Source organism: Pan troglodytes, chromosome 15, assembly GCF_028858775.2.
Source record: "Pan troglodytes isolate AG18354 chromosome 15, NHGRI_mPanTro3-v2.0_pri, whole genome shotgun sequence".
NCBI lineage: Eukaryota > Metazoa > Chordata > Mammalia > Primates > Hominidae > Pan > Pan troglodytes.
The window spans coordinates 103,185,734-103,206,409 of NC_072413.2; the positions used below are offsets into that span (position 1 = coordinate 103,185,734).

The 20,676-nt window shown below is 66.1% G+C and overlaps 1 protein-coding gene across 4 annotated transcripts in view; it reads right to left on the reverse strand.

Annotated features, from left to right (window-relative positions):
- The window catches only part of JAG2 (jagged canonical Notch ligand 2), a 25,707-nt gene extending 8,724 nt beyond the window's left edge, over positions 1-16,983 (reverse strand). For all 4 annotated transcript variants that reach the window (XM_054666341.2, XM_054666343.2, XM_054666342.2 and 1 more), the window contains exons 1-9: positions 16,899-16,983; positions 16,301-16,651; positions 6,501-6,558; positions 4,530-4,781; positions 4,355-4,415; positions 949-1,079; positions 726-845; positions 414-527; positions 71-184 (exon numbers count right to left, since the gene is read on the reverse strand). In XM_054666341.2, the coding sequence (XP_054522316.2) occupies positions 71-184; positions 414-527; positions 726-845; positions 949-1,079; positions 4,355-4,415; positions 4,530-4,781; positions 6,501-6,558; positions 16,301-16,651; positions 16,899-16,964 (1,267 nt within the window). In that variant the 5' untranslated portion in view covers positions 16,965-16,983. The remainder of the gene's footprint in view (positions 1-70; positions 185-413; positions 528-725; positions 846-948; positions 1,080-4,354; positions 4,416-4,529; positions 4,782-6,500; positions 6,559-16,300; positions 16,652-16,898) is intronic.
- Between the last annotated feature and the right edge of the window lie 3,693 nt (positions 16,984-20,676).

Consider the following 20,676-nt stretch of genomic DNA (forward strand, 5'->3'; position numbering starts at 1 on the left):
CCGCAGCCCAGCAGCCCCAGCAGCCCGCATGCGCGGCCCACGTTCCCGTGCACTCGCTCGGAGCCCTTACCCAGCTGGCAGGTGGCCCCCACCCACTGCTCGGGGCAAATGCACTCGAAGCCGTCCACCTGGTCCACACAGGTGCCACCGGCCGCACACGGGTTCGAGGCACACTCATCGATGTCTGCAGAGGGTGGAGAAAGGTGGGGCCCCGGCAGTGTGAGCCGTGGGAATAAGGTCCCCATGGGCAGGTGGCGCCGCAAGCCTGGGTCTTCCTGCCATTTGTCCTCGCCAAGCCAGCCGCAGCCACACGTGTGGACTTGACCACTGCACCCCATCCCTGGCGAGCTGCCCCACTCCCAGACCCCCACTGATACTAGGCAGGAGTCCCCTACTCACGTGCAGACACTCACCAAGGGCACAGGTGGGCCCGCTCCAGCCCGATGGGCAGTGGCATTCGAAGCCGGACGGCACCTCATGGCAAGAGCCCCCGTTGGCACATGGGTTGGAGGTGCAGGCGTGCTCAGCTGTAGAACCGCGGGGAGGGGGCAGAGCTGGCAGCCAGGCCCCCAGCTTTCCACAAGCACTCCTCCCCAAGCCCACAGGTTCCCAAGCTGAGGGTCAGGGGCCCACCACACAGGACGCCAGAGGGATGGGGCCTGACCGGCTCCCCAGGGAACCAGTCTCTGCCTGGCCAGAATTTGGGTGGCCAGCCCCCCACGTACCCTTCTCACAGTTCCTGCCCGAGTAGCCGTCAGGGCAGGTGCAGCGGTACTGGTCGGGCTCGGCGTTGATGCACGTGCCTCCGTTGGTGCAGGGGTGGTGGCTGCCACAGTAGTTCAGATCTGGGGGCAGGGGTGGGATGCTCAGGGGAAAAGCCGGCCCCTCGCTCCCCCACAACCCACACTTCGATGGCAGAGCATTAGGCCTGCCGCCCCCTACCACTACCTTTGTCACAGAGCAGGCCGCCCCAGTTGGTCTCACAGTTGCACTGCCAGGGCTCCACACAACTGCCATGCACGCAGCCGGGGTAGGGGACACACTCATCGCAGAACCTCCCTTGCCAGCCGTAGCTGCACCTGGGGGAAGAAGGAGGGGCGCAAGACCCAGTGAGCTATGGCGCCTGAAAGGGTGGCAGGGGAGCCAGGCACAGTCACCCACGCCACACCCAGGGCTGGTGGGCGGCCTCAGGCCTTTGAACTGGAGCAGCCCCAGCCAGGCAGGGGTTGCGGCCCCGCCGGCCAGCCCCACTGTCACGGGCATTCCCGGCCGTTGGCTGCCGACGGTCAGCCCCAGCTGTCCCGTCACTCCTCCCTGAGCTATTTTGGGATTCACCCGTGAGCTGGGCCCCAAGAGCAGGCACCAGGAAAGGAAGGCCCTGCCGGGACCCCGGGGATGAGAATGCTGGCTCAGACTCACAAGGTGCTGCCAGGGCCGGGCGGCACCAGGGGCTGGGTAGGCCGGCGGGCAGCAGGGGAGCACTCCTGGCTCTGCCTCGGCCATGTGGCCCTGGGCACAGCACGTGCCCTCGCCCCCACCTCAAAGGCAGTCATTTCGCTTGCTCCTAGTAAAGTCCCACAAGGTACCCATCTCACAGATGGGGCTACTGAGGCCCACAGGCTGGCCTGGGCCAGCCCTGCTCAGGGTAGTTCCTGACTCTGCAGGAGCTCCAGCTGCACCCCCAGCTGCACCTCCCAGGACACAACCACCAGGACTCGCCCTGCCCCAGGCTATCGGCCAACGTCCTGTCTTGGGAGTCCCCCAGGAGAGGGCAGGTGGCCAGGGTAGAACATGGCCTGACTTGAGGGTGCCTCCGTCAGGGGAGAGAGCCTACAACGACCCCAAGGCTCAGCAGGCTGCCATCCAGGCCCTGCCAGGACTCCCGGGGGGCCCTTCCTAGAACTCTCCGGTCCTGCAGGACGGGAATGTCATCCAGGCCACGTCACTTCCACACCGGCACCCGCCACACTTTATTTTTGTAAAAGGAAAGAACCACGGCCCTTCCTGAGCCGCCCTCAAGCCACACAGCCAGCACCGAAGGCCTATCAGCCCAGTTCAGCTGCCACAAGTGGGGAAACTGAGGCCGGGGAGAACGTGTCTCCAGTATCCAGCCCAGCATGCACAGTGGTCCGCGTGGGTGGCCTCACATCCCGCCTAGAATCCCTCCTCCACAGACACAGAGACCCAGGCTCAGGGCGGGGCTGTGACACACCTTGGGTCGTCGGCCAGAGAGCGGCCACAGCCGGGCTCAGAGCCCAGACCTCGTGGGTCCCAAGGGCGTGCTCTCGACCCTGGGCAGGGCAGCCCACACCAGGCCCCCACCTCCTGGTTTCCCCAGCCAGCAGCCCCAGGGCCCTGGAGAGGCGGCGGCAGGAAGGCATGGCCATCTCCGCAGCATCCGGTGGGGGGGCGTCCTGCACTGGAACCTGAGCCGAGGCTGTCAGCAACAGCTGGGCCTCCCCGACAGGGCCAGCAAGAGGGGCAGGCGGAGCTCACCTACTGCCCCCACCCACCAGGCCCCCCAGACTCTGGCTCATCTTCCTGCGGGTAAAGGGCAGGGATGGCCAACTTCCCTGCTGCCTTCCTCCAGCCTTGGTGGGACATTCAAGCTGCCAGCCAGCAGCCATCCAGGGAGGGTGGCACTGCCATCCAGGTTGTGTGATGCACACTGGGCCAGGCGAGGGTGAGTGGGGCCAACTCCCGTAGACCTACATCTACATCTGCCCAGACCAGGTCCACCTTGTTGCACTTTCTGAGCTGACTTGAGACTCGCTCAACCTGCCGGGAATCCCTGTGTGTGCAAGTGACCGGGTGGGCGGCCCCAGCCCTGCTTGCCTCCCCGCTCTGGGACTGGCCGGGAAAGCTCCTCACTGTACCCTCCAGGCCACTCAACCGTGGGGCCTGTGGAAGGGTCACCCACCTCCCCACCTTGGCTCCCAACTCAGCTGGTTCCCAAACTCCCCGACTCCTCTCCAGAACGCCACGCTGTGTGACCCTGGGGAAATCAGTAGGCTCTCTGTGCCCCAGTGTCCTCGTCCCATGGAGGCAAACCCACTCCTCAGAGGGAGGTCCCGGGACCCCTGCAACCCAAGGCTGGCTGGAGGGCGGTGCTCACCTCCACCTGCTGTCTCTCCACCCACTCGCGCCCCTCTCTCGGGCTCCCCAGCTTGCTCACGCACAGTAAGCGCCACGGCTCGAAGCCCGTGCCCACCCCAGACCCTGGGCCTCAGCCCCTCTGGTTGCCCTGCTGACTTCTCTGCTCCACTCTAGGGCAAAGCTGCCAGCCCCCCTGGCTGGATCCCCCACACTCTGGTCTGGGTCCAGAGGCCTCCACCGTCTGGACTTGGCTGTAGGACCCCGGACACTCCCTTGCGGAGGCCCTTGCTGACTCCTCATCCATCCGCCCTGACCTGCAGCAGCCGGGACTTGCTCCTTGGCCTCCCTCCTCTCTGCCTTCCCCACTTTCCCGTCACCGCCTGAATGCCACCCCCCACAGGCCCCGCGTGGCGCAGGCCAGGCCTCTCCCACGAGCTTTCTGGGTGTCTCCGGGGACAGGGCAGGCATCGCCTCTCCACATCCACCTAACCTCGGCCCCGCCTGCTCCTCTGTGGCATTTCTCCTTCAGCCACCATGGCTCTGCTACTCAGCAGCTTGGGGTTCTCCCTGACTCCACACCCTTCCTCCTTGATCAAATCCATCCACAAACCCCTGGGCTCCACCCCAGGATGTCTGCAGGACCCGTGCGCCTCTCCCCCTTCCACTGACCCCTCTCCCCATCCCGCTGGCCCCTCCCCCACCACCCCCATGTGCCCCACAGCAGCCTCCCCCTCACAGCCTCCCGTCTGGTGCTTCCCCACTCAACAGCTACCACAGCCCTTCCACCCACCTTGCCCGGCTACAAACCTGCCAGCAGCCCCTTCCTCTGTCCCTGGTCCTGCAGGCCTCAGCTCCCACCACTGGTCTGCTCTGCCGCCCCTCGCCTGCTGGTGTCACTTGCCGGCCGCTCGCCGCCCACCCCCTCCCCATGGGCAGGGTTACCGTGTCCTCTGCCCATGCCCCATCTCTGGGTGGCTTGCAGCCTCCGGGTCTCTGCCCCTTGGTGACGTTGACTGTCCAGCCAGCCTCCCCAGTCTCTCCTCACTGTCCTTACATGGCTGCCGCCATTAGACACATCCCATGCTCAGACACGCACCTACTGCACTAAGGAGCCTCCCGAGCTCAGGGCCCGGCTCTCACAGCTGTGTGCCCGACCTCCAGCCAGCTCCGGGCGACTCCTGACAGCAAGGCTGTGTGTGCCAGTGAGGATGTGAGGGCAAAGGTTGGGAGGGCAAAGACGGGCCGGCAGCACACTCACCTGCACTCCCCAGGCACGGTGCATCCCCCGTGGAGCAAATTACACCCTTGTTTACACACAGCTGCGAACAGAGAGGAGCGAGAGGCACAGCTGCAGCCAGCCTGGCCGCAAGGCCTGTGCCCGGGGCCCTGCCCGAGGCCCTCCCTGCCCTCCACGCGGCCCAGCGGCCCCTCACCTTCCTTGCACTCCTTGCCCATCCAGCCGTCCATGCAGGCCTTGTTGCCATACTGGTCGCAGGTGTAGTGGCCGAAAAAGTCGTTGCGGGGCCGGCAGAACTTGTTGCAGGTGGCGCTGTAGTAGTTCTCGTCGCAGCGCACGCGGATCTGCAGCTCCAGGTGCGCCACGTGGCCGCTGAAGTGCAGACTCTTCCAGCGGTCCTCCGGGTTGATCATGCCGGCATGCGACACTCGCTCGATCAGCAGCTCCTCTTGGGGAGGCGGCAGAGTCAGCACAGGCCAGAGAAACCAGCCCGGCCAGGCGTCCTCCAGGAACAACGAGGACGGGGCAGAAGCCTGCAGCTGCTGCAAGGCCGGGGCACAGCAGGCAGCAGCACACCGAGGGCAGAGCCCCCGGCCAGGCTGCTACAGAAAGCTCAGGGCCCCGAGAGGCCTATCCCTCCCGCCACCAAGCCTGCGCCCCTGCTCCCACCCTAAACGCAGAGGGTCAGGGGGCCCGGCTAGGGGCTAGGGGTCCTGCAGGGAGAGCTGCTGAGACCACAGGCTCCACAGAGAAGGCACGGCTGCTGCCAGGGCGTGAGTCTCATGTCCCACACCTGTGCCCACCCACCTGCAGCCCTGCTCCAACACCTGCACCCACCTGCGCCGTGTCCAGCCCTCGACAGCACGGGCATGGCGCCCAGTTGCCCTCCCCTCTCCTGCGCTGTGACTTGCTCCCAGAAGTGCCAAACATCACTACCGTCCCCACCTTAAGACAAGCCTCCCCTCAGGCCCCCAAGACAGGCATAGGTTCCGTGACCCGCTGTCTAAGCCTCACTTTAAGTAAGCCACCGGGAGACCAGGGGCCAGGGGCACCACAGCTGCTGGCGCTGGTATGCAAAGTCCGTGATGCCGGTCCCTGCGCTTCAGCACAGGCTCGACGTTTTGCACAATAAAAGGTGAACGGGTCCTCCAGACCCCACCTCTCCCGCCTCGGGCCAAGGCCTGGGAGGACACTGTGCTGACCCACTCCCCAAGGGGCCTCCCGGCCGCCCCAGCCTCTCCAGGCTCACGTTGTCAAGAGCCCTGACGACCTTGCTTGGGACTCAGCCCACCTGTCTCTCTGCCACCCCCTCAGGGAACACCCCTGCCCTGAGCCGCTGGGGTCCCCACAGCTGCTGCTCCCCACCTGGGCACCCCCACCGCCGTCCCTGCCCTGAAAACAGCCCCTCCACTCTGCTGGCAGCCAGGATGCCCTGGCCCCGCTCTCCCTCCTCCAACCCATTGGCCAACCCCATGCCTCCACTTCTGAGAGCCCCTCTCACCCCCTCAGACTGCCCCTGGTCCAAGTCACCCTGACACGCCCAGATTCACGTGGCAGCTCCTCCTCGGTCTGTGTCCTGGCCCCACAGCCCACCCTCCATAAGGCAGCCACAGCGTGCCAGGCGGAGCCCGTGTCCTCTCAGTGGCTTGCCAGCCTCCATGATCTGAGCCCGGCCCCGGCTGCTCCCCCTGCACAGCCAGCCGGTTCCTGCCCAGACCTTCACACGAGCTGCTCCCTCGGCCTGTGGGTGCTTCTGCATTCACCCATGGAAGTCATCCCGTTACCCCTGCAGGGCCCTGCAGAGCCCCTGCCTCAGGGAGAGGGCCACCAAGGCTCCATGCTCCAGTACAGACAAGCAGAGGGGGCCACAAAGCCAGAGACACACTCAAGGGTGTCCCCTCCACTAAGTCACTGCCATGGGCCCCAAAAGAGCACACCCAAGAGGAGAACAACATAGGCAAAGCCAGGACTGGGGAAGAGAGTGCATGCACAGCTCTGCAAGTCCCAAACGTGGCAGAGCTTCCTGGCAGCCAAAGCAAAAAGGGAAACAGCACACATGATCCTCAGGGTAAAGCAAGGCTTTGTCCCAAGCAGGCAGAGGAGCTGGGCCCTGCCACAGGCACCCTGAAGCTGAGAGGAGCTGCCACCTGGCCCAGGGCTCACTCACCATTCGGGGTGGTATCGTTGTCCCAGTCCCAGGCCTCCACGATGAGGGTGAAGGAGCGCTGCAGACATGGGGAGGCGGGTCAGGTACCTGAGGCCACACCTGCCTACCTCGTTCAGGGTGGGACAAGGCCCAGGGCTCAGACGCTGCCCCTGGGTCTGCCAGGCTCTGGCCCTTCCTCCCCAGCCAGGGACCCACCACCCTCCTCATCATCAGGCCACATCCTCTGCAGACCCAAAAATGACCCAGCTCAAGGGAGGGAGACTGCCCCTCCAGGCCACGCAGGCTCAGGGGCCTGGGCTCCCTACCTTTGGGGTGCCAGAGGCCCAGCCTGCCCTGAGCTGGCTCAAGTCAGCACGGAGCACAGGAAGAGCGACCGGGGGGAGAGGTGGGCAAAGGGCAGCCTGGCTGGAGTGGCCACAGACAGGGGCCCCATGGGCAGCCGGGACCCGAGCGTTTCCGGTGGAACGCCCTTTGGTGCCTCACTGGGGGTGACCACGGGGGAGAACGTGGGGCTCCATCACCACGCTGGCGGCCTCCACCAAGTGCACGGGGTGGCCAAGTACAGGGCACCCAGCCAGAGGCCCCAACAGGCCGGAGCTCAGGTCCTACAGGCACACGGCACACAGCCAAACCCACACCTACCTCCACCCCCACACAGAACAGGTGGCAGGAGGGGCCCTTGCGGTACAGTTGGGGAAACTGAGGCCAAGAGGTCCTGGGACTGCCCAGCACAGCCTCAGACCATGGCCACTATGCCCCCTCTGCCCCCGGGCCACCTGGCCCTTGTACCCCAGCCATGGTGACAGGCGATGCTGTCAGCCAAGCAAAGAGACCACAGGGCTGGCCCCCTGCTCCGCCTAGTGCAGCCCACGGAGACCATCACTCACAGACGTGCTCAGACAGGTGGGACCCCCGGGACATGCCCTGTACTACCCAGCACTGGGTACCCACATTCCACAGCCTCTCAGCCCTCACTGCCCAGGAACCCCCCAGTCCACCTCTGGTGTGCTCTTGACCCCTGAGCCCAGCCCTGGCTCCTTCCAGGTGGGGCCCAGAGGAGGGGGCTGGGGCTGAGTCACCTCAGGGCCTGCTGGCTTCCCACCCCGGGGGGATGCTGCGTTGGGCAGTGTCCAGGCAGGCCAGGCTCACTCCATCCCTCAGCACACCCCCATCCAACCAGCCCCAAGGCCTGGCTAAGCTGGGGAAAACCACACTTCCCCAGCAAGGCCCAACCCCACGCCTGCCAGCCCTTCCCTGGTCCTCACCTGCCGCCCACCCCACGCACGTCCCAGTGCCTCGGCCTCATCCAGCTAAGGACAGGCCTGGCCTCCCAAGATGTCTCAGAAGACTGCACTCCCACGTCCAGCCCCTCCCCTAACCAACGTGCTACCAGCCACACCCAGCCCAGCCTCCAGGACCCCCACCCAGTCCCCCGCCCCACACCTCCGACTGTCCCTCAAATACAGACAACTAGGGCCCAACACGACTGCTCACCCTGGGCCTCACTCACAGCTGGGCAACCCTGGCCCCGCCCCCGAGCCCCTGCCTGCAGAACACCCGGGGACGGCCCGAGGAGGCTCACCCAGGTAGGAGCACAGGATGGAAGTGGGGGGCCATCCCCAACCCGCTCCTAGAACCCTCCCTAGCCACGTCGAGCTGACAACAGACCCTCAATCCCACCTCTTAAGCTCCCCTTAAACCCGTTTTCCCACATCCGCCATGGCCCCGCCAGGCCACGGGGCCCAGTCCCCGCCCATCTCCAGGGCTCCCTGAGGTCACCAGGGCCTGCAAACCTCTGCCTACAGGCGCCAGACAATCCCCAGAGTTCCATCCACATGCCTCCCAAGGCTCCGTCCACACCCCCCGCCGAGCTCTGTTTACACCCCCCAGAGCTCCATCCACACCCCCAAAGAACTCAATCCACATCCCCCAACGGGGTTCCATCCACACCCCCCAACAGGCTCCATCACCTCCCCAGGGCTCCATCCACACCCCCCAACATGCTCCATCCACAGCACCCCAGAGCTCCATCCACACCCCCCCAGGGCTCCATCCACACCCCCACAGAGTTCCATCCACACCCCCCAACATGCCCCATCCACACCCCCCAACAGGGCTCCGTCCACACCCACCCCCAGAGCTCCGTCCACACCCCCCAACATGCTCCATCCACACCCCCCCAGGGCTCCATCCGTACCCCCCCAGAGCTCCATCCACACCCCCCAACATGCTCCATCCACACCCCCCCAGGGCTCCATCCACACCCCCCAGGACTCTGTCCACACCACCCCCAGGACTGTGTCCACACCCCCCAAGGGCTCTGTCCACAAACCACCCCCGTCAGCTCCATCCACACCCCCCAGGGCTCCATCCACACCCCCACCAGGACTCTGTCCACACCCTCTCAGCTCAGAGCACCCTTGGGGTTCCCAAGGCTCCTGCCCACCCCCACCCACCCACCCCAGCCTATCCACCCGTCTGCCTGGAGCACCACCCTCGCAGCTGCACCTGGCCAAGCCCTTCCCCACCCCTGGTAACACCTGGAGCACCCAGCCGCTTCCCAGGCGTCTGGCGTTTGGCTCCTTCCTTCGTTCCTTCCTTCCTTCGTTCACATCAAGTGTACAGCAGGCATGCCTCTGCCACCAAGGACGGCAACCTATAGCCAGCGGGGCTCGGGGAAAGCAACAGGGGGCAGGGACTGTTGTTCCAATAAGGCCAGGCCAATGGGTCACAGTGGCTCACGCCTGTAATCCCAGCACTTTAAGAGGCCGAGGCAGGCAGATCACCTGAGGTCAGCAGTTCGAGACTAGTCTGGTCAACACGGTTAATCCTCATCTCTACTAAAAATATAAAAATTAGCCAGCCATGGTGGCAGGTGTCTGTAGTCCCAGCTACTCTGGAGGCTGAGGCAGGAGAATCACCTGAACCCAGGAGGCCGAGGTTGCAGCGAGCCGAGATCGCACCATTGCACTCCAGCCTGGGCAACGAGGGCAAAACTCCATCTCAAAAAAAAAAAAAAAAGGCCAGGCCAGGCTTTGAACGGGTGGCATTGGGATTGAGGCTGCAGGGCATGAGGAAGTGAAGGAGCTGCATGGCAGAGCCCACAAGAAGGCCCAGGGGCTGAGAACGCATAGCCCACGGGGACAGTGGGGTCATACCACAGATCCAGACCCCAGCACGGACTTCCTTCCTGAGGCTAAGCGAAGTGGGTGACTGTTGGGGGTCTGAGTGAGGTCTGTTGGGGGTCTGAGTGAGGTCTGTTGTTGGGGGTCTGAGTGAGGACTGGGACCCACCAGGCTTTAACAGTCACTGTAGCCGCTGGACAGGAACCAGCAGGACCAGGAAGCAGCAATAGTGAGGTCAGAGGATGGGGCCAGCATGGGTCTGAGAGCAGCTCTGGCCACGGGGCAGGCAGAGAAAAGCCAGGCCACCCGGTCTCCCGGCACAGCCACACCTGGGCTTCAGGGCCAGCAGGGAGCTCCTCTCGACTCCCAGGAAACCTCATGCCAGCCACTCAGGTAAGATTACTGCCACCTTCGCCTGAGCCCAGGGCTCCGGTTACCTGCTCCCGCAGGGACGTGTGCCTGCCCGCCCGCCGACAGGGCCTCACCGCCCGCCAGCTGGGGTCCCTACACCTGGATGGCAGGAAGTCATCCAGAGTGAACCTGAGCTGGCTGACGGGGCGGTACCTGCCTCACCCCACCTGCCAGCCCTCCCAGCTCCCCTTCTTCCCTAGGGGCCAGCCTCCAGGACTTATTTGCCTCTTCTGTGAATAACAACCTCTCACCCCCATCCTTCCAGGACTCAGTTGCCTCCTCTGCGAATAGCAACCTCTCACCCCTGTCCTTCCTGCCTGGCGGGCCATGGTCTGGGACAGGGTTTTGTCAACACCAAACCCCTAGAACACAGGAGGGACTATAGGGCCTGGATTGGGCGGGGGTTGGGGGGCATGTTGCCCTTCTAGGAACGGGGCTGGGACATGTGGGGATGTGGGCCTGGCGCTGGCAGGGGCAATAGGCGATGTGTGGGCTGGGGGTCTGGGGACAGGTGAGAGACCCATCATCTGCCCAGGTTCCCCAGCAAGCAGGGAGAGGAACCCAGGCCCTCCCTCAAGGCCAGCCTAGCAGGGCTATGCCCCTGCCCAGTCTCTGGAGGCCAAGGGGGAAGGGCTTCACCCCTGCAGGCCCAGCTAAGCCTCTCCCTGCAAGCCCGGCCTGACCCACCCCCACCGCACAAGCAGACCCGCAGCCCAACTTCATCTCCCACCATCTGATTGCCTCCTCCCCAGCCCGAACCCTCAAGGCTAAGTCTAAACCCCTCCTCCTGTCCCCAGGCAGGGGCAACAGCAGCGGCACAAGCCAGAGGACAGGCAGACAAGACAATAGATGTTCCACCCCAGGCCAGGGCAGCTCAAAGCCCAGGGTACCCCAGGTCCAGGGCACCCCAAAGCCCAGAGTATCCCACAGCCCAGGGCACTGCATGGCCCAGCATACTCCAAGACCAAGGGCACCCCAGTTCCAGGGCACCCCAAAGCCCAGGGTACCCCAGAGCCCCAAAGCACTGCATGGCCCAGCACACCCCAAGGTCCAGGGCACCTTAAAGCCCAGGACACCTCAGGTCCAAGGCACCCAAAGTACAGAGTACCCCCCTGCCCAGGGCACCCTAGATCCAGTACACCCCACAACCTTGTGCACCCCATGGCCCAGTGTACCCACAGTCCAGGGCACCCCAAAGCTCAGGGCACTCCAGGTAGGTCCAGGGCACCCCCAGCCCAGGGCACTGCATGGCCCAGCACACCTCATGGCCCAGGGTACTCCAAATGCCAGGCACCCTAAGTCCACGGCACCCCACTGCCCACTGTACCCCCAATCTACAGCATCCCAAAACTCAGGCAACCCAAGTCTAGGGCCCTGCACGGTCCAGGCCAACACAGCCTCCTAGACCTGCTGCCCTGCTAACGGCTCCCCCAGGTCCAGGGCCCTGCACGGTCCAGGCCAACACAGCCTCCTAGACCTGCTGCCCCACGAATGCCCCGACTTGGTTTCTTCTCCTCGGCCTCCCGCATCAGCCTCCCGCCCCCTACGGAGCACAGCGCTTGGTGCAGGCGCCAGGAGCTCCAAGCACAGATACATTTCCTGAAACCTGAGCTTCTAAGAGGCCCAGGCCTCTGCCACCATTGTCACCCGAGGGAGGGAAGAGGGGGTGGGGGCAAACACCATCCCCAGGGCTCTGGGCCCCAGGGCCGCAGCAGGAGGAGCAGACCAAAGCCCATCCCACGCAGGAACACACACACCCATGCTCCACACCAGAGACCAGCCAGGGCCTTGCCTGGATGCACCCCCCCTTCCCCAGCACACCCCCTCTAGGTCCCAGGCCCCCCACCGTGAAGACGGTGGCAGCCAGGGCCTGCTAGCACCTGCCACAAAGCCCAGGGTACAAATGATGCCAGCCACACCCTGCTCAGGCCTGGGATGTGGGGATAGGAATCCCGCTCAGGCCTGTGGTCTGGGGACAGGGACTCCGCTCAGGCCTGTGGTCTGGGGACAGTGACCTCACTCAGGTCTGGGGTCTGGGGACCGGGACCCTGCTCAGGCCTCAGGTCTGCAGACAGGGGCCCCACTCAGGCCTGGGGTCTGGGGATAGGGACCTCACTGAGGTCTGGGGTCTGGGGACAGGGACCCCACTCAGGTCTGGGGTCTGGGGACAGGGACCCCACTCAGGTCTGGGGTCTACAGACAGGGACTCCAATCAGGCCCAGGGTCTGGGGACAGGGACCCCACTCAGGCCTGGGGTCTGGGGATAGGGACCTCACTCAGGTCTGGGGTCTGGGGACAGGGACCCTGCTCAGGCCTCAGGTCTGCAGACAGGGACCCTGCTCAGTCCTGGGACCTGGGGACAGGGACCCCGCTCAGGCCTGGGGTCTGGGGATAGCGACCGTGGCTGGGGCCTGGGATTGCAGATCCTTGTCTTCCTGCCCCCACTCCACCACCAGCAGCAGCTCAGGCCGAAGCCTGGCTCCACAAGCACCCCTTCACTGGCCTAGCTTGCTCCCCTCATAAAGACACCATGGAGCAGCCCAGGAGGGCCCTGAGAGCAGCAGTCCCCTCCCACCCAGGCCTGCCGCCTGCTCCCCAACCCGCCCCTCCACCTCCCAGCCTTCCTATCATGCTGCGGCTTTGACCCTTCAGCCCACCCTCAGGGACCAGCGACAAACCCCCAGCCCACTCTCCAATCCTCCCTGGCCAAGGGCAGTCCTCCCTGGCTCCTATGGTCCCCGTGTGGCCTGGGCACTGAATGCCCCACCCTGCCCCCATACCAAAGCTTTGAACCAGACCCCCAATGTACAAGGCGGACATGCCCTGAGTTCTCCCCAGGGCTCTGGGCCCCAGGGCCTCGGCGGGAGGAACAGACCGATGCCCACCCAACACAGGAACCCAGATGCCCACATTCCATACCAGACCAGCTAGCTCTCCTGGTCCCTACTGGGAAGGTGTGGGAAGGAGAGGGGTGGTCCCCAGTGTGCAGACAGGATCCCCTGAAGGTAGGGTGGGGAGGCCAGGTCCCTGTCATCCCCAGCCCAAGCTCAGAAAAAACAGGAAGCAGAGTGGTGCTGAACCTCACACCTGCCACGAGCAGCTTAGGTGGCCCCAGGCACAGACCTCAGCCTGGCCCACCTTGAGCCCTAGAGGGGCTGGATGTAGGGGGTGGGCTCTGTAAAAACCTTCCTCCGTAGGGGGCAAAGGAGAGGGTAGGGAAGGCTGGGAAGGGGAGGAACTGGACAGGTCTGGGAGCCGGGCTGGGGGCACAAGCAGAGCCCGAGCTGGGAGTCCAGCAGCCCCATCTGACTTCGTGAGACCCGCAATGAAAAAGCAGCAGTGTGCCCCTTTCACAGGTGAGAAAAGCTCAGACCTTCTGATGGCCCAGGACCTCAGGCCTCCTGAGCTGACAGACACAGGGTCAGCCCCAGGCCCACCTCCTATATCTGCAGGGCCTTCACCCATCCCGTTCTCCTCATAAGCCCAGATCTGTCACGGGGACCATGCTCCAGCCACACCACCCCGCATAGCTGCCCTGGAGCCCAGCACACACATGCCAAGACAGAAAAAGAAAGACCCTCGCTGGCAGGCAGGCTCCTGGGCTCCTGGCTCCAGAGATGGGCCAGCCAGGCAGGCACGACTTCCAGCTGCACCTCTGAGGGTGGGGCCCTGGCTGCCCAGGTCACGGCCAACTGCCACCACCCTGCTCCTCCCTCAGCCAGCAGGTGTCCCCTGGGTCTGCCACCTACCAGGCCCCAGAGCAAAGTTCCCTGCTGCCCCCAGCATGACACTACTCCTCCCCGAACCTCCATCACCACCTGCCATGCCTACAGAGCACCCGGGGTGCGTGCACACACGCAACTGGGAGAATGTGGCCTCACCCTGCCAGCTACAAGCCAGGCACCAGGACCAACCCAGGCTGACACCGGCCTCCTGGGGATGTCTGGGGGTGGAGCCAGGAGAGGAGGGGCAGCCAGGCAGCCTGCTGGCATGTGGTCCACCACCTCTCCACATTCAAGACCCTGGGCCCACCCACTGAGGGAAGCTGAGCCCGAGACCAGCACAGATCCATGAGTAATAGCACACAGACCCCGGCCACAAGAAGCCAGGCCAGGGGGCAGAGGGCCACCCAGCCAGGCCTGGGTCAACAGCAGAGACCACAGGGTGGGAGAGTCACTCAGGGGACAGGGGGCGGAGGGGGTGAATGCAGAGCCCAGACTCCCCCACTCCTCTTCCACAAGGCCCTCTCATTCCCTTTACTCCAAGGAGCCCAAAAGTCCCACGGGCCTGGGCAGGATGCCACCCTAGCCTCCAGGCTGAAACCCCTCCTCAGGTCCCAGAGAGCCTGAACTCGGTCCTTGCCTTCCCGTCACAGCCAAGTACACCTCAGCTCACAGCACAGAGCTGGACCTCAGCAAGCCAGGGCAGCATGGCCACGGACTGCTGCCGCCCGAGTGCAAATACCAGGGTGCTGGCATCACGGCACAGCTCCCGCCCGGCAGCCAGGCCACATGGCAGGAGACCAGGGCTGCCCCCAAACACGCAGCTATGCCTCTGCCCTGGCCCCCAACCCAGAGACAGGCCGCCTGCCCCCTCCTGGGGCATTCGAGGAACCGGCTGGAAGCAAGAGGCAGGGAGGTGAGCTGGCCCCGAAACCCAGTGCCCGGACGCCAAGGAAGGCAAGGGCCTGCCCGGTCCCATCCCACACCTGACCGGCTGGCCAGCGGGGCGAAGAGCCAGGGCGGACACGCGATAGCCCGCCACATTCCTCCAAGACCTCCCTGCCCCCACACCCACTGCTGCCAACTCGAGCAGAAAACACATCCTCAGGTAGCGATGTGGGGCCACGCTGGCTCAGGCCCAGGTGCAGATGACAGGCTGCGGGCCCTGCTCAGACCTGCCTGCTGCGCCGCCGTGGGGGCGAGGGGCTGGGCTTCTCACAACTGCCTGGGCCCTCCCATGCCCGCCCCTGCCTTTTCCATCTGGGGGACACTTTCCCCTCTCTGGGGCCCCCCGGTCAAGGGATACTCGGCGGGGTGCTCACGGGTTGAGGACATGGCCAGAGGAGACCGTGGCCAGCTTCCACGGGTGGGAGCTCAGGAAGGGGTGAGGATGGGGGCAGCAGGCAAGGCCGCCAGCCAGGGCTGCAAAGGTACAGCACAGGACTGGGAGCCACACACGGCAGGCCCAACTGGCGTGACCTCGGCAGGGATTGCCCTCAACTCACAATCACTTCAGGGCCCAGGATACCAGGTGGGCACACTCCAGTGCCTCCTGCTGACTGGAGCCACTTCCTGGCTCCCAGATCCATCTACTCCCTGATCACAGGTCTGCATGGTGCTCTCATTCCCGCACTCACCCAGTTCCAGGCCCCCAGCACAATGACCAAGCAGGGAAGGACCTCTGGGCACCAGGGCAAGGCCGTGCTCCAGGCAATGAGGTAAGGCGCCCGAGGCCTGAGCCTGCCCACCTACCACTACCCTCCCGCCAGCCCACTGGGATGAGTACCTGTTTCCCAGTGACATTGGACCCCTACCACCCCTCCTCCCAGCACGCCCAGGCCAGGGCTCCTGCCTGACTGGCCACCTGCCAGGGGAGACCAGACAGCCCCGACTCAGCTTCTGTCCCTCCAGAATAACAAAACCAAAAAAACCCACAAACAGGGCAGTGCCACAGAAGGTCACAGCACCAGGATCCACTATCTCTGCTTCTGAACGATCTTGGGTCAGCATCGGGGGCTTCTGCCGACATAAGCGTTAGGCGTTAGGCGTTAGGCTCTCCCGGGCCTAGGTCCCACGGCGCCCGCCCGTGCCCCCCAGGCATCCAGGAAACTGCAGGGCAGGCGCAGGCTGGCCACGGGCCCGGGGCGGCTCAGTCAGGGCCTGCCCTAGACCAGCCCCAGCACGCGCTGCGCACATGCCTCCGCGGCCTGCCCGGGACCGGGGCGCCTCGCCTCGCCTCCCCACCCAGACAGACACGCGCAGGGCGACGCAGGCACACGCCGCACACCGCCGCGCACGCGGGACGCCGCCGCCCCGCCCCCGCCGCGACCCCGCTCCCGGTGGCCCCGGGGCCCCGGCGCGCCCACGTGGCCAGGCGCGGACCAAGTCCCCAGAGCACGCGCCCCCTGCCGGCCCCGCCCCGCCTGGGCGCGCGCGGCTCGCACGCAGACCCGGCCGCAGGTGTTGGGGGTCGCGAAGCGCGCGGGGCCGGGGCGCGGAGAGAGAGGGAAGGGCTGGAGCACGGGGGATGGAGCGCACGTACCGGCCAGGCGAACTGGAAGGGGATGACGACGAGGCCCGGGTCCTGGTCGCCGCCGGCCCGGGCCCGCGCCCGCGCTCGGTCCCCCGCAGCGCCCGCCGGCGGCAGGTAGAAGGAGTTGCCGCCCAGCACGGGCGTGGCGCCGTGGCCGTAGCTGCAGGGCCCCGTGGGCGTCACCTTGGCCTGGTACTCCTTAAGGCACACGCGCACGTACGTGTCGCACTCGTCGTGGCCGCAGCCCCCCGCGCGCGTTGGCCGGCCGTCGCCGTCACAGCAGGCGCCGCTCAGCAGCTCCCCGTTCACGTTCCGCAGCGCGCTCAGCTGCAGCTCGAAATAGCCCATGGGCCGCGCCGCCTAAAAATAAGGCAGCGGGAGAGCGGAGGGAGGCGCGGGCCGGGGTCGGCGGGCCGGGCGCCAGGGGTGGGGGAACAGGCCCCGCCGCCCCGCCCCCACCCAGCCGCGCCCGCCCGGAGCCCCAGCCGCCGCGCGCAGCCTCGAGGGCTTCCGAACCACGGCGGCCCCAGGCAGTGCCCGCCCGGCCCCTAGGGGCGGCCCGGTGTGCCCCGTCCGCGACCCCCGCCGCCCCCGCCGCCCCGCTCACCTGCACCCAGAGCGCCAGCAGCAGCAGCAGCCGCCGGGGAAGGCGCCCCCGGCCCTGCGCCCGCATTGCCCCCGCGACCCGCCCGCCCGGCCCCGCCGCCGCCGCCCGCGCCCGGCTCCCAGCCGCCGCGCCGGCCTCCCAGCGCCCGCCCGCCCTCCGAGCGCCCGCAGAGGCAGCGGCAGCGGCAGAGGCGGCGGCGGCGGCGCGGGCGGGGTCGAGCGCAGCGCCGCGGCGCGCGGGCCTGGGCGGCGGGCGTGCAGGGGCGGCGGCAGCTCCGGCTCGCTGGCGGCCGCGCTCCGGCTGCCCGGCCCGGCTCCCACCCGGCGGCGACGGCGGCGGCGGTGAAGGCAGCGGGTCCCGGCCTCGGCTCTGCGCGCCCGCGCTCCCGGCACCGCAGCCAACAAGTTCGGAACGAGACTGACAGCTCGCTCGCCCATTCGTCACCCGCGCACCTGCATATGCATGAGGGGGCGGGGCCGCGCCGCGGGGTGGGGCCGGGGGGGGTCCGGGGGCGCCCCAGGCTTTAAAGGCGGTGGAGGGCGTCGCCTGCCAGCGCCCCGGCCCGGCGCGCGCCTCCCAGGGCGCCCGGGCGGCGGGGGCACGGGGCCTCGGGGTCAGCGCGGGCCGCGGGGGCCCCGCTCACACCTCCGCGTGAGTCGGCGAGGCGGGCGCCGGCGCCGCAAAGCTGCCTCCCCTCCTCCGCCTGGGCTCCTGCCGGGTGTCAGAAACCGGGGGTGGGGCGCCCCGGGGTTGCCGTGTGGTCCCCTCCCATCAGTGCGCCACCGCCGCGCTCCTCGCAGTCCCAGAGGAGATGCCGCCTCCTACTCTGATCAGGGCTCGGCCCCCACGCGGCGTGGCGCGGCCCTGGGGCCAGAGCCGGGCCCAGCCCCTACTGCGCGCCCCCCACCTCCTCCGAGAATCTCCCCTTCTCCGCGCCGCTCCTACCGCCTCCACGCCGGCTGCAGGGGGCGCTGCGCCCCTCCGACGCCCCTGCCTTCCCCTCTGCGAGGCGCGCTGGTCATGCAGCCAGTCAACAAATGCTCCAGGGTGCAGACTGCTCAGCTCGGCGCTGGCGTCGAGGTAGCCAGGCCATGCCCTCAGGAAATGCTCAGGCCGCATTCCCCGTTTCCCGCCTATCGCCCTCCAAACTCAGGTCTGGGCTTGGGGGGCGAGAGGCGGGAAATGGGGAACAAAAGTTGGCAGTGCCTGTCCCTGAAGGCTACCCCAAGAGAGGCCTCCCACTGCTGCCCTGGTCACCAGGCTTCCACACCCCATCCTCTGCGGTCACCTCCTTGCCCTCTCCCTGGGTGACCTCGCAGCTCCTCCACAGGGTCAAAACCAATGGCACCTTCCTCTCCTCCAGTGAGCACGGTCCTTTCCAGAGCTAGGGGTCACCTTGGTGGTTAAAGATCCCCATATGGTCCAGAGGGGTCCTCAACCCATCCCCATGATAACTGAGCTGTCTTCTCTCCCCCTAGCTCCTCTCACAAATTTGCCCTGTGCCCGGAGCTGGGTGGCTGTGCAGCCCCCCAGCCTGGAGCAAGTCACTGCCACCATGGTGCTGGGGCTGAGGGCTGAAGGAAGAGAGCTTTGGAGGCACAGGGCCTGTGAACACCCCATACGCAGGGTCTGCCTGCTCCATCCCTGTTTAGCAGCCCCTCCAGGATCCAGGCCGCAGGCTCAGCTGAAGGTCCCTAAAGGGGTGGGTCGGAGCCCCCCCATGCCCGCCTCAGCTGGCTCTGCTCACTCAGAGTGCCCACCCCAAACTTGGTGGTGGGTAGGCTTCGTGGGGATTAAGACACAAGCCAGGATGAGGCCCGCACAGAGACCCCCACCAAACAAGAGAATCCAAGCTGTGTTCAGAGCCTTCCAGTTGCTGCCTTCCGGTGTGTGGGCAGTGATTACCGCCTACGGGGGGAGGGGCTCCCTGTGGAGATGCCACCTCTCCTGTGCTTTGGCCTGGGGTCAGGTACTCGGGTACTCGAGAGAGGGAAGCCCCAGGACAGAGAAGCCCCCTGCCCAGCTCCAGAGGCCCAGGGCTCCATCCCCACCTGCGCCCACTGCCCCACTATGGTGGGGGAGGGGGTGCTGGGTGCCTCTGCTGGGCACTTGGCCAAGTGGTGAACGAGGGAGACTCCGCCCCTGCACACCCTCAGGAGCCCCCAGCCCGGGGGTGGACAGAGGACTTAGACAAGTCATACAGAAGCTGGCATAGGGGGCCACCAGAGCGTGGACGGGCATGGGTCAGCCAGACCTCATGATGTCCATGAGAGGACCCAGGTCAGGAAGGTGGCCGCACCTGCCCTTGGGGAGGAGGGGGACATAGGAGGCATCGGAGAGGGGGTCCCTTCCCTGCAGGAATTTCAGCAGCCCTTGAGCCAGAAATGCCAGGCAGCTGGACCCTGGTTTGAGTTTCCAGAAGGCAGCAGTGGGAACCCTCGCCCCTCACGCATATTTCACAAAACGCCTTTGCCCCCTGCTGCACCTTGCTGGGGTGAGGGGCTGAGATCAGTGGTGGCCAGGGCTCCAGCCCCAACCCTCACCAGACCAGGCTACCTGGTCTCTTCTAGTAAGGGACCTCGTCATTGTTCTGGGGCCCACTGGACCACAGCACCCTCCAGCCTCCCAGAGCCACCCGTCCCCCAGCCTGGAGGGCTCCCATTCTGAGGGCTGGGCGGTGCCCAGCTTGTATGCAGAGGGCAAGGGTGCAGCTGCTCAGCCTGGCCAGGGGCTCTGGGCCCATAGGGCAGTCCTGGGGACCAGGCTGGGGACGGGCTGCCAGGGGTTTGGACAGAGCCGGCGAGGCTCCAGAGTAAGCTGTGCTTCCGCTGGGTCCTGCAGTGCTAAATATAGCAGACAGAGAGGGGAGTTTCCGGTTACAACCCCCCCTCCAGTGCCGGGAAATCAATGCCAGCTCCATTAGGCCCGGCAGCACTGCCTGCTGACCCACCCCATCGGGCTGCGGAGCAAAGTGAGGGGCTGGACTACACCCAGGTCCGGGTGCCCTGTCACCTGTCCCCTCAGTGCTTCAGGGGCCAGACCCACCTGGTGCCTGCGAGAGGTCCCTCTGAGGTAGTGGGAGGCCTCTGCTGGTCAACCCGGAGGGCCCATCGCACTCTCGTGGTGTCACCAGGCAGGCTGCTGGTAAGGGCAGCACAGCAAGGCTGCTGTGGGTCAGGCAGAGCTCCTGTCCTGTGAATGTCCTGCTGGGGCCTCATCTGGGTAGAGTGAAGCTGAGGCTGGCCAAGACCCACACACCCCATACAGGGCAGCCCCTCCCTGGCACACACCCCATACCTGACAGCCCCTCCCCGGCAGCCCTGTCGCTGGCCTTCCTGATGCCCACAGGGCCCCACCTGGGCCACAGCCAGCATTTGCATACAGGTGGCACTGCTTTTGTGGGCCCCTGAGGCACAGCCTCCTCAGGACAGCCTCCAATGCCAGGCTGTCCAGCACTGTGCTGGATGACAACAGGGGGTCAGTCTCCACCTCCCTGCCCAGGGTGCCACCCTGCAGGGTACTGAGGCTCCCTTCACTTCACTGTCTCCTTCTCTACTTTCCTCCTGGGAGCCACAGCCTGGACCTAATGATGTCCAGGAGCGGATCAATCCTGCCGCAGACTGATGGCCCAGCAGTGCCCTCGAATGCCCACAACCAGTGCCAACACACCCATTCACCTGCAGAACCCTTACTGTGCACCTGTGGCCCAGGAAGCAGACCAGGCGAGCTGGGTCCCCTCCTGCCTCACAAGCATTCTGGGCACCTGGGGAGCAGCTCT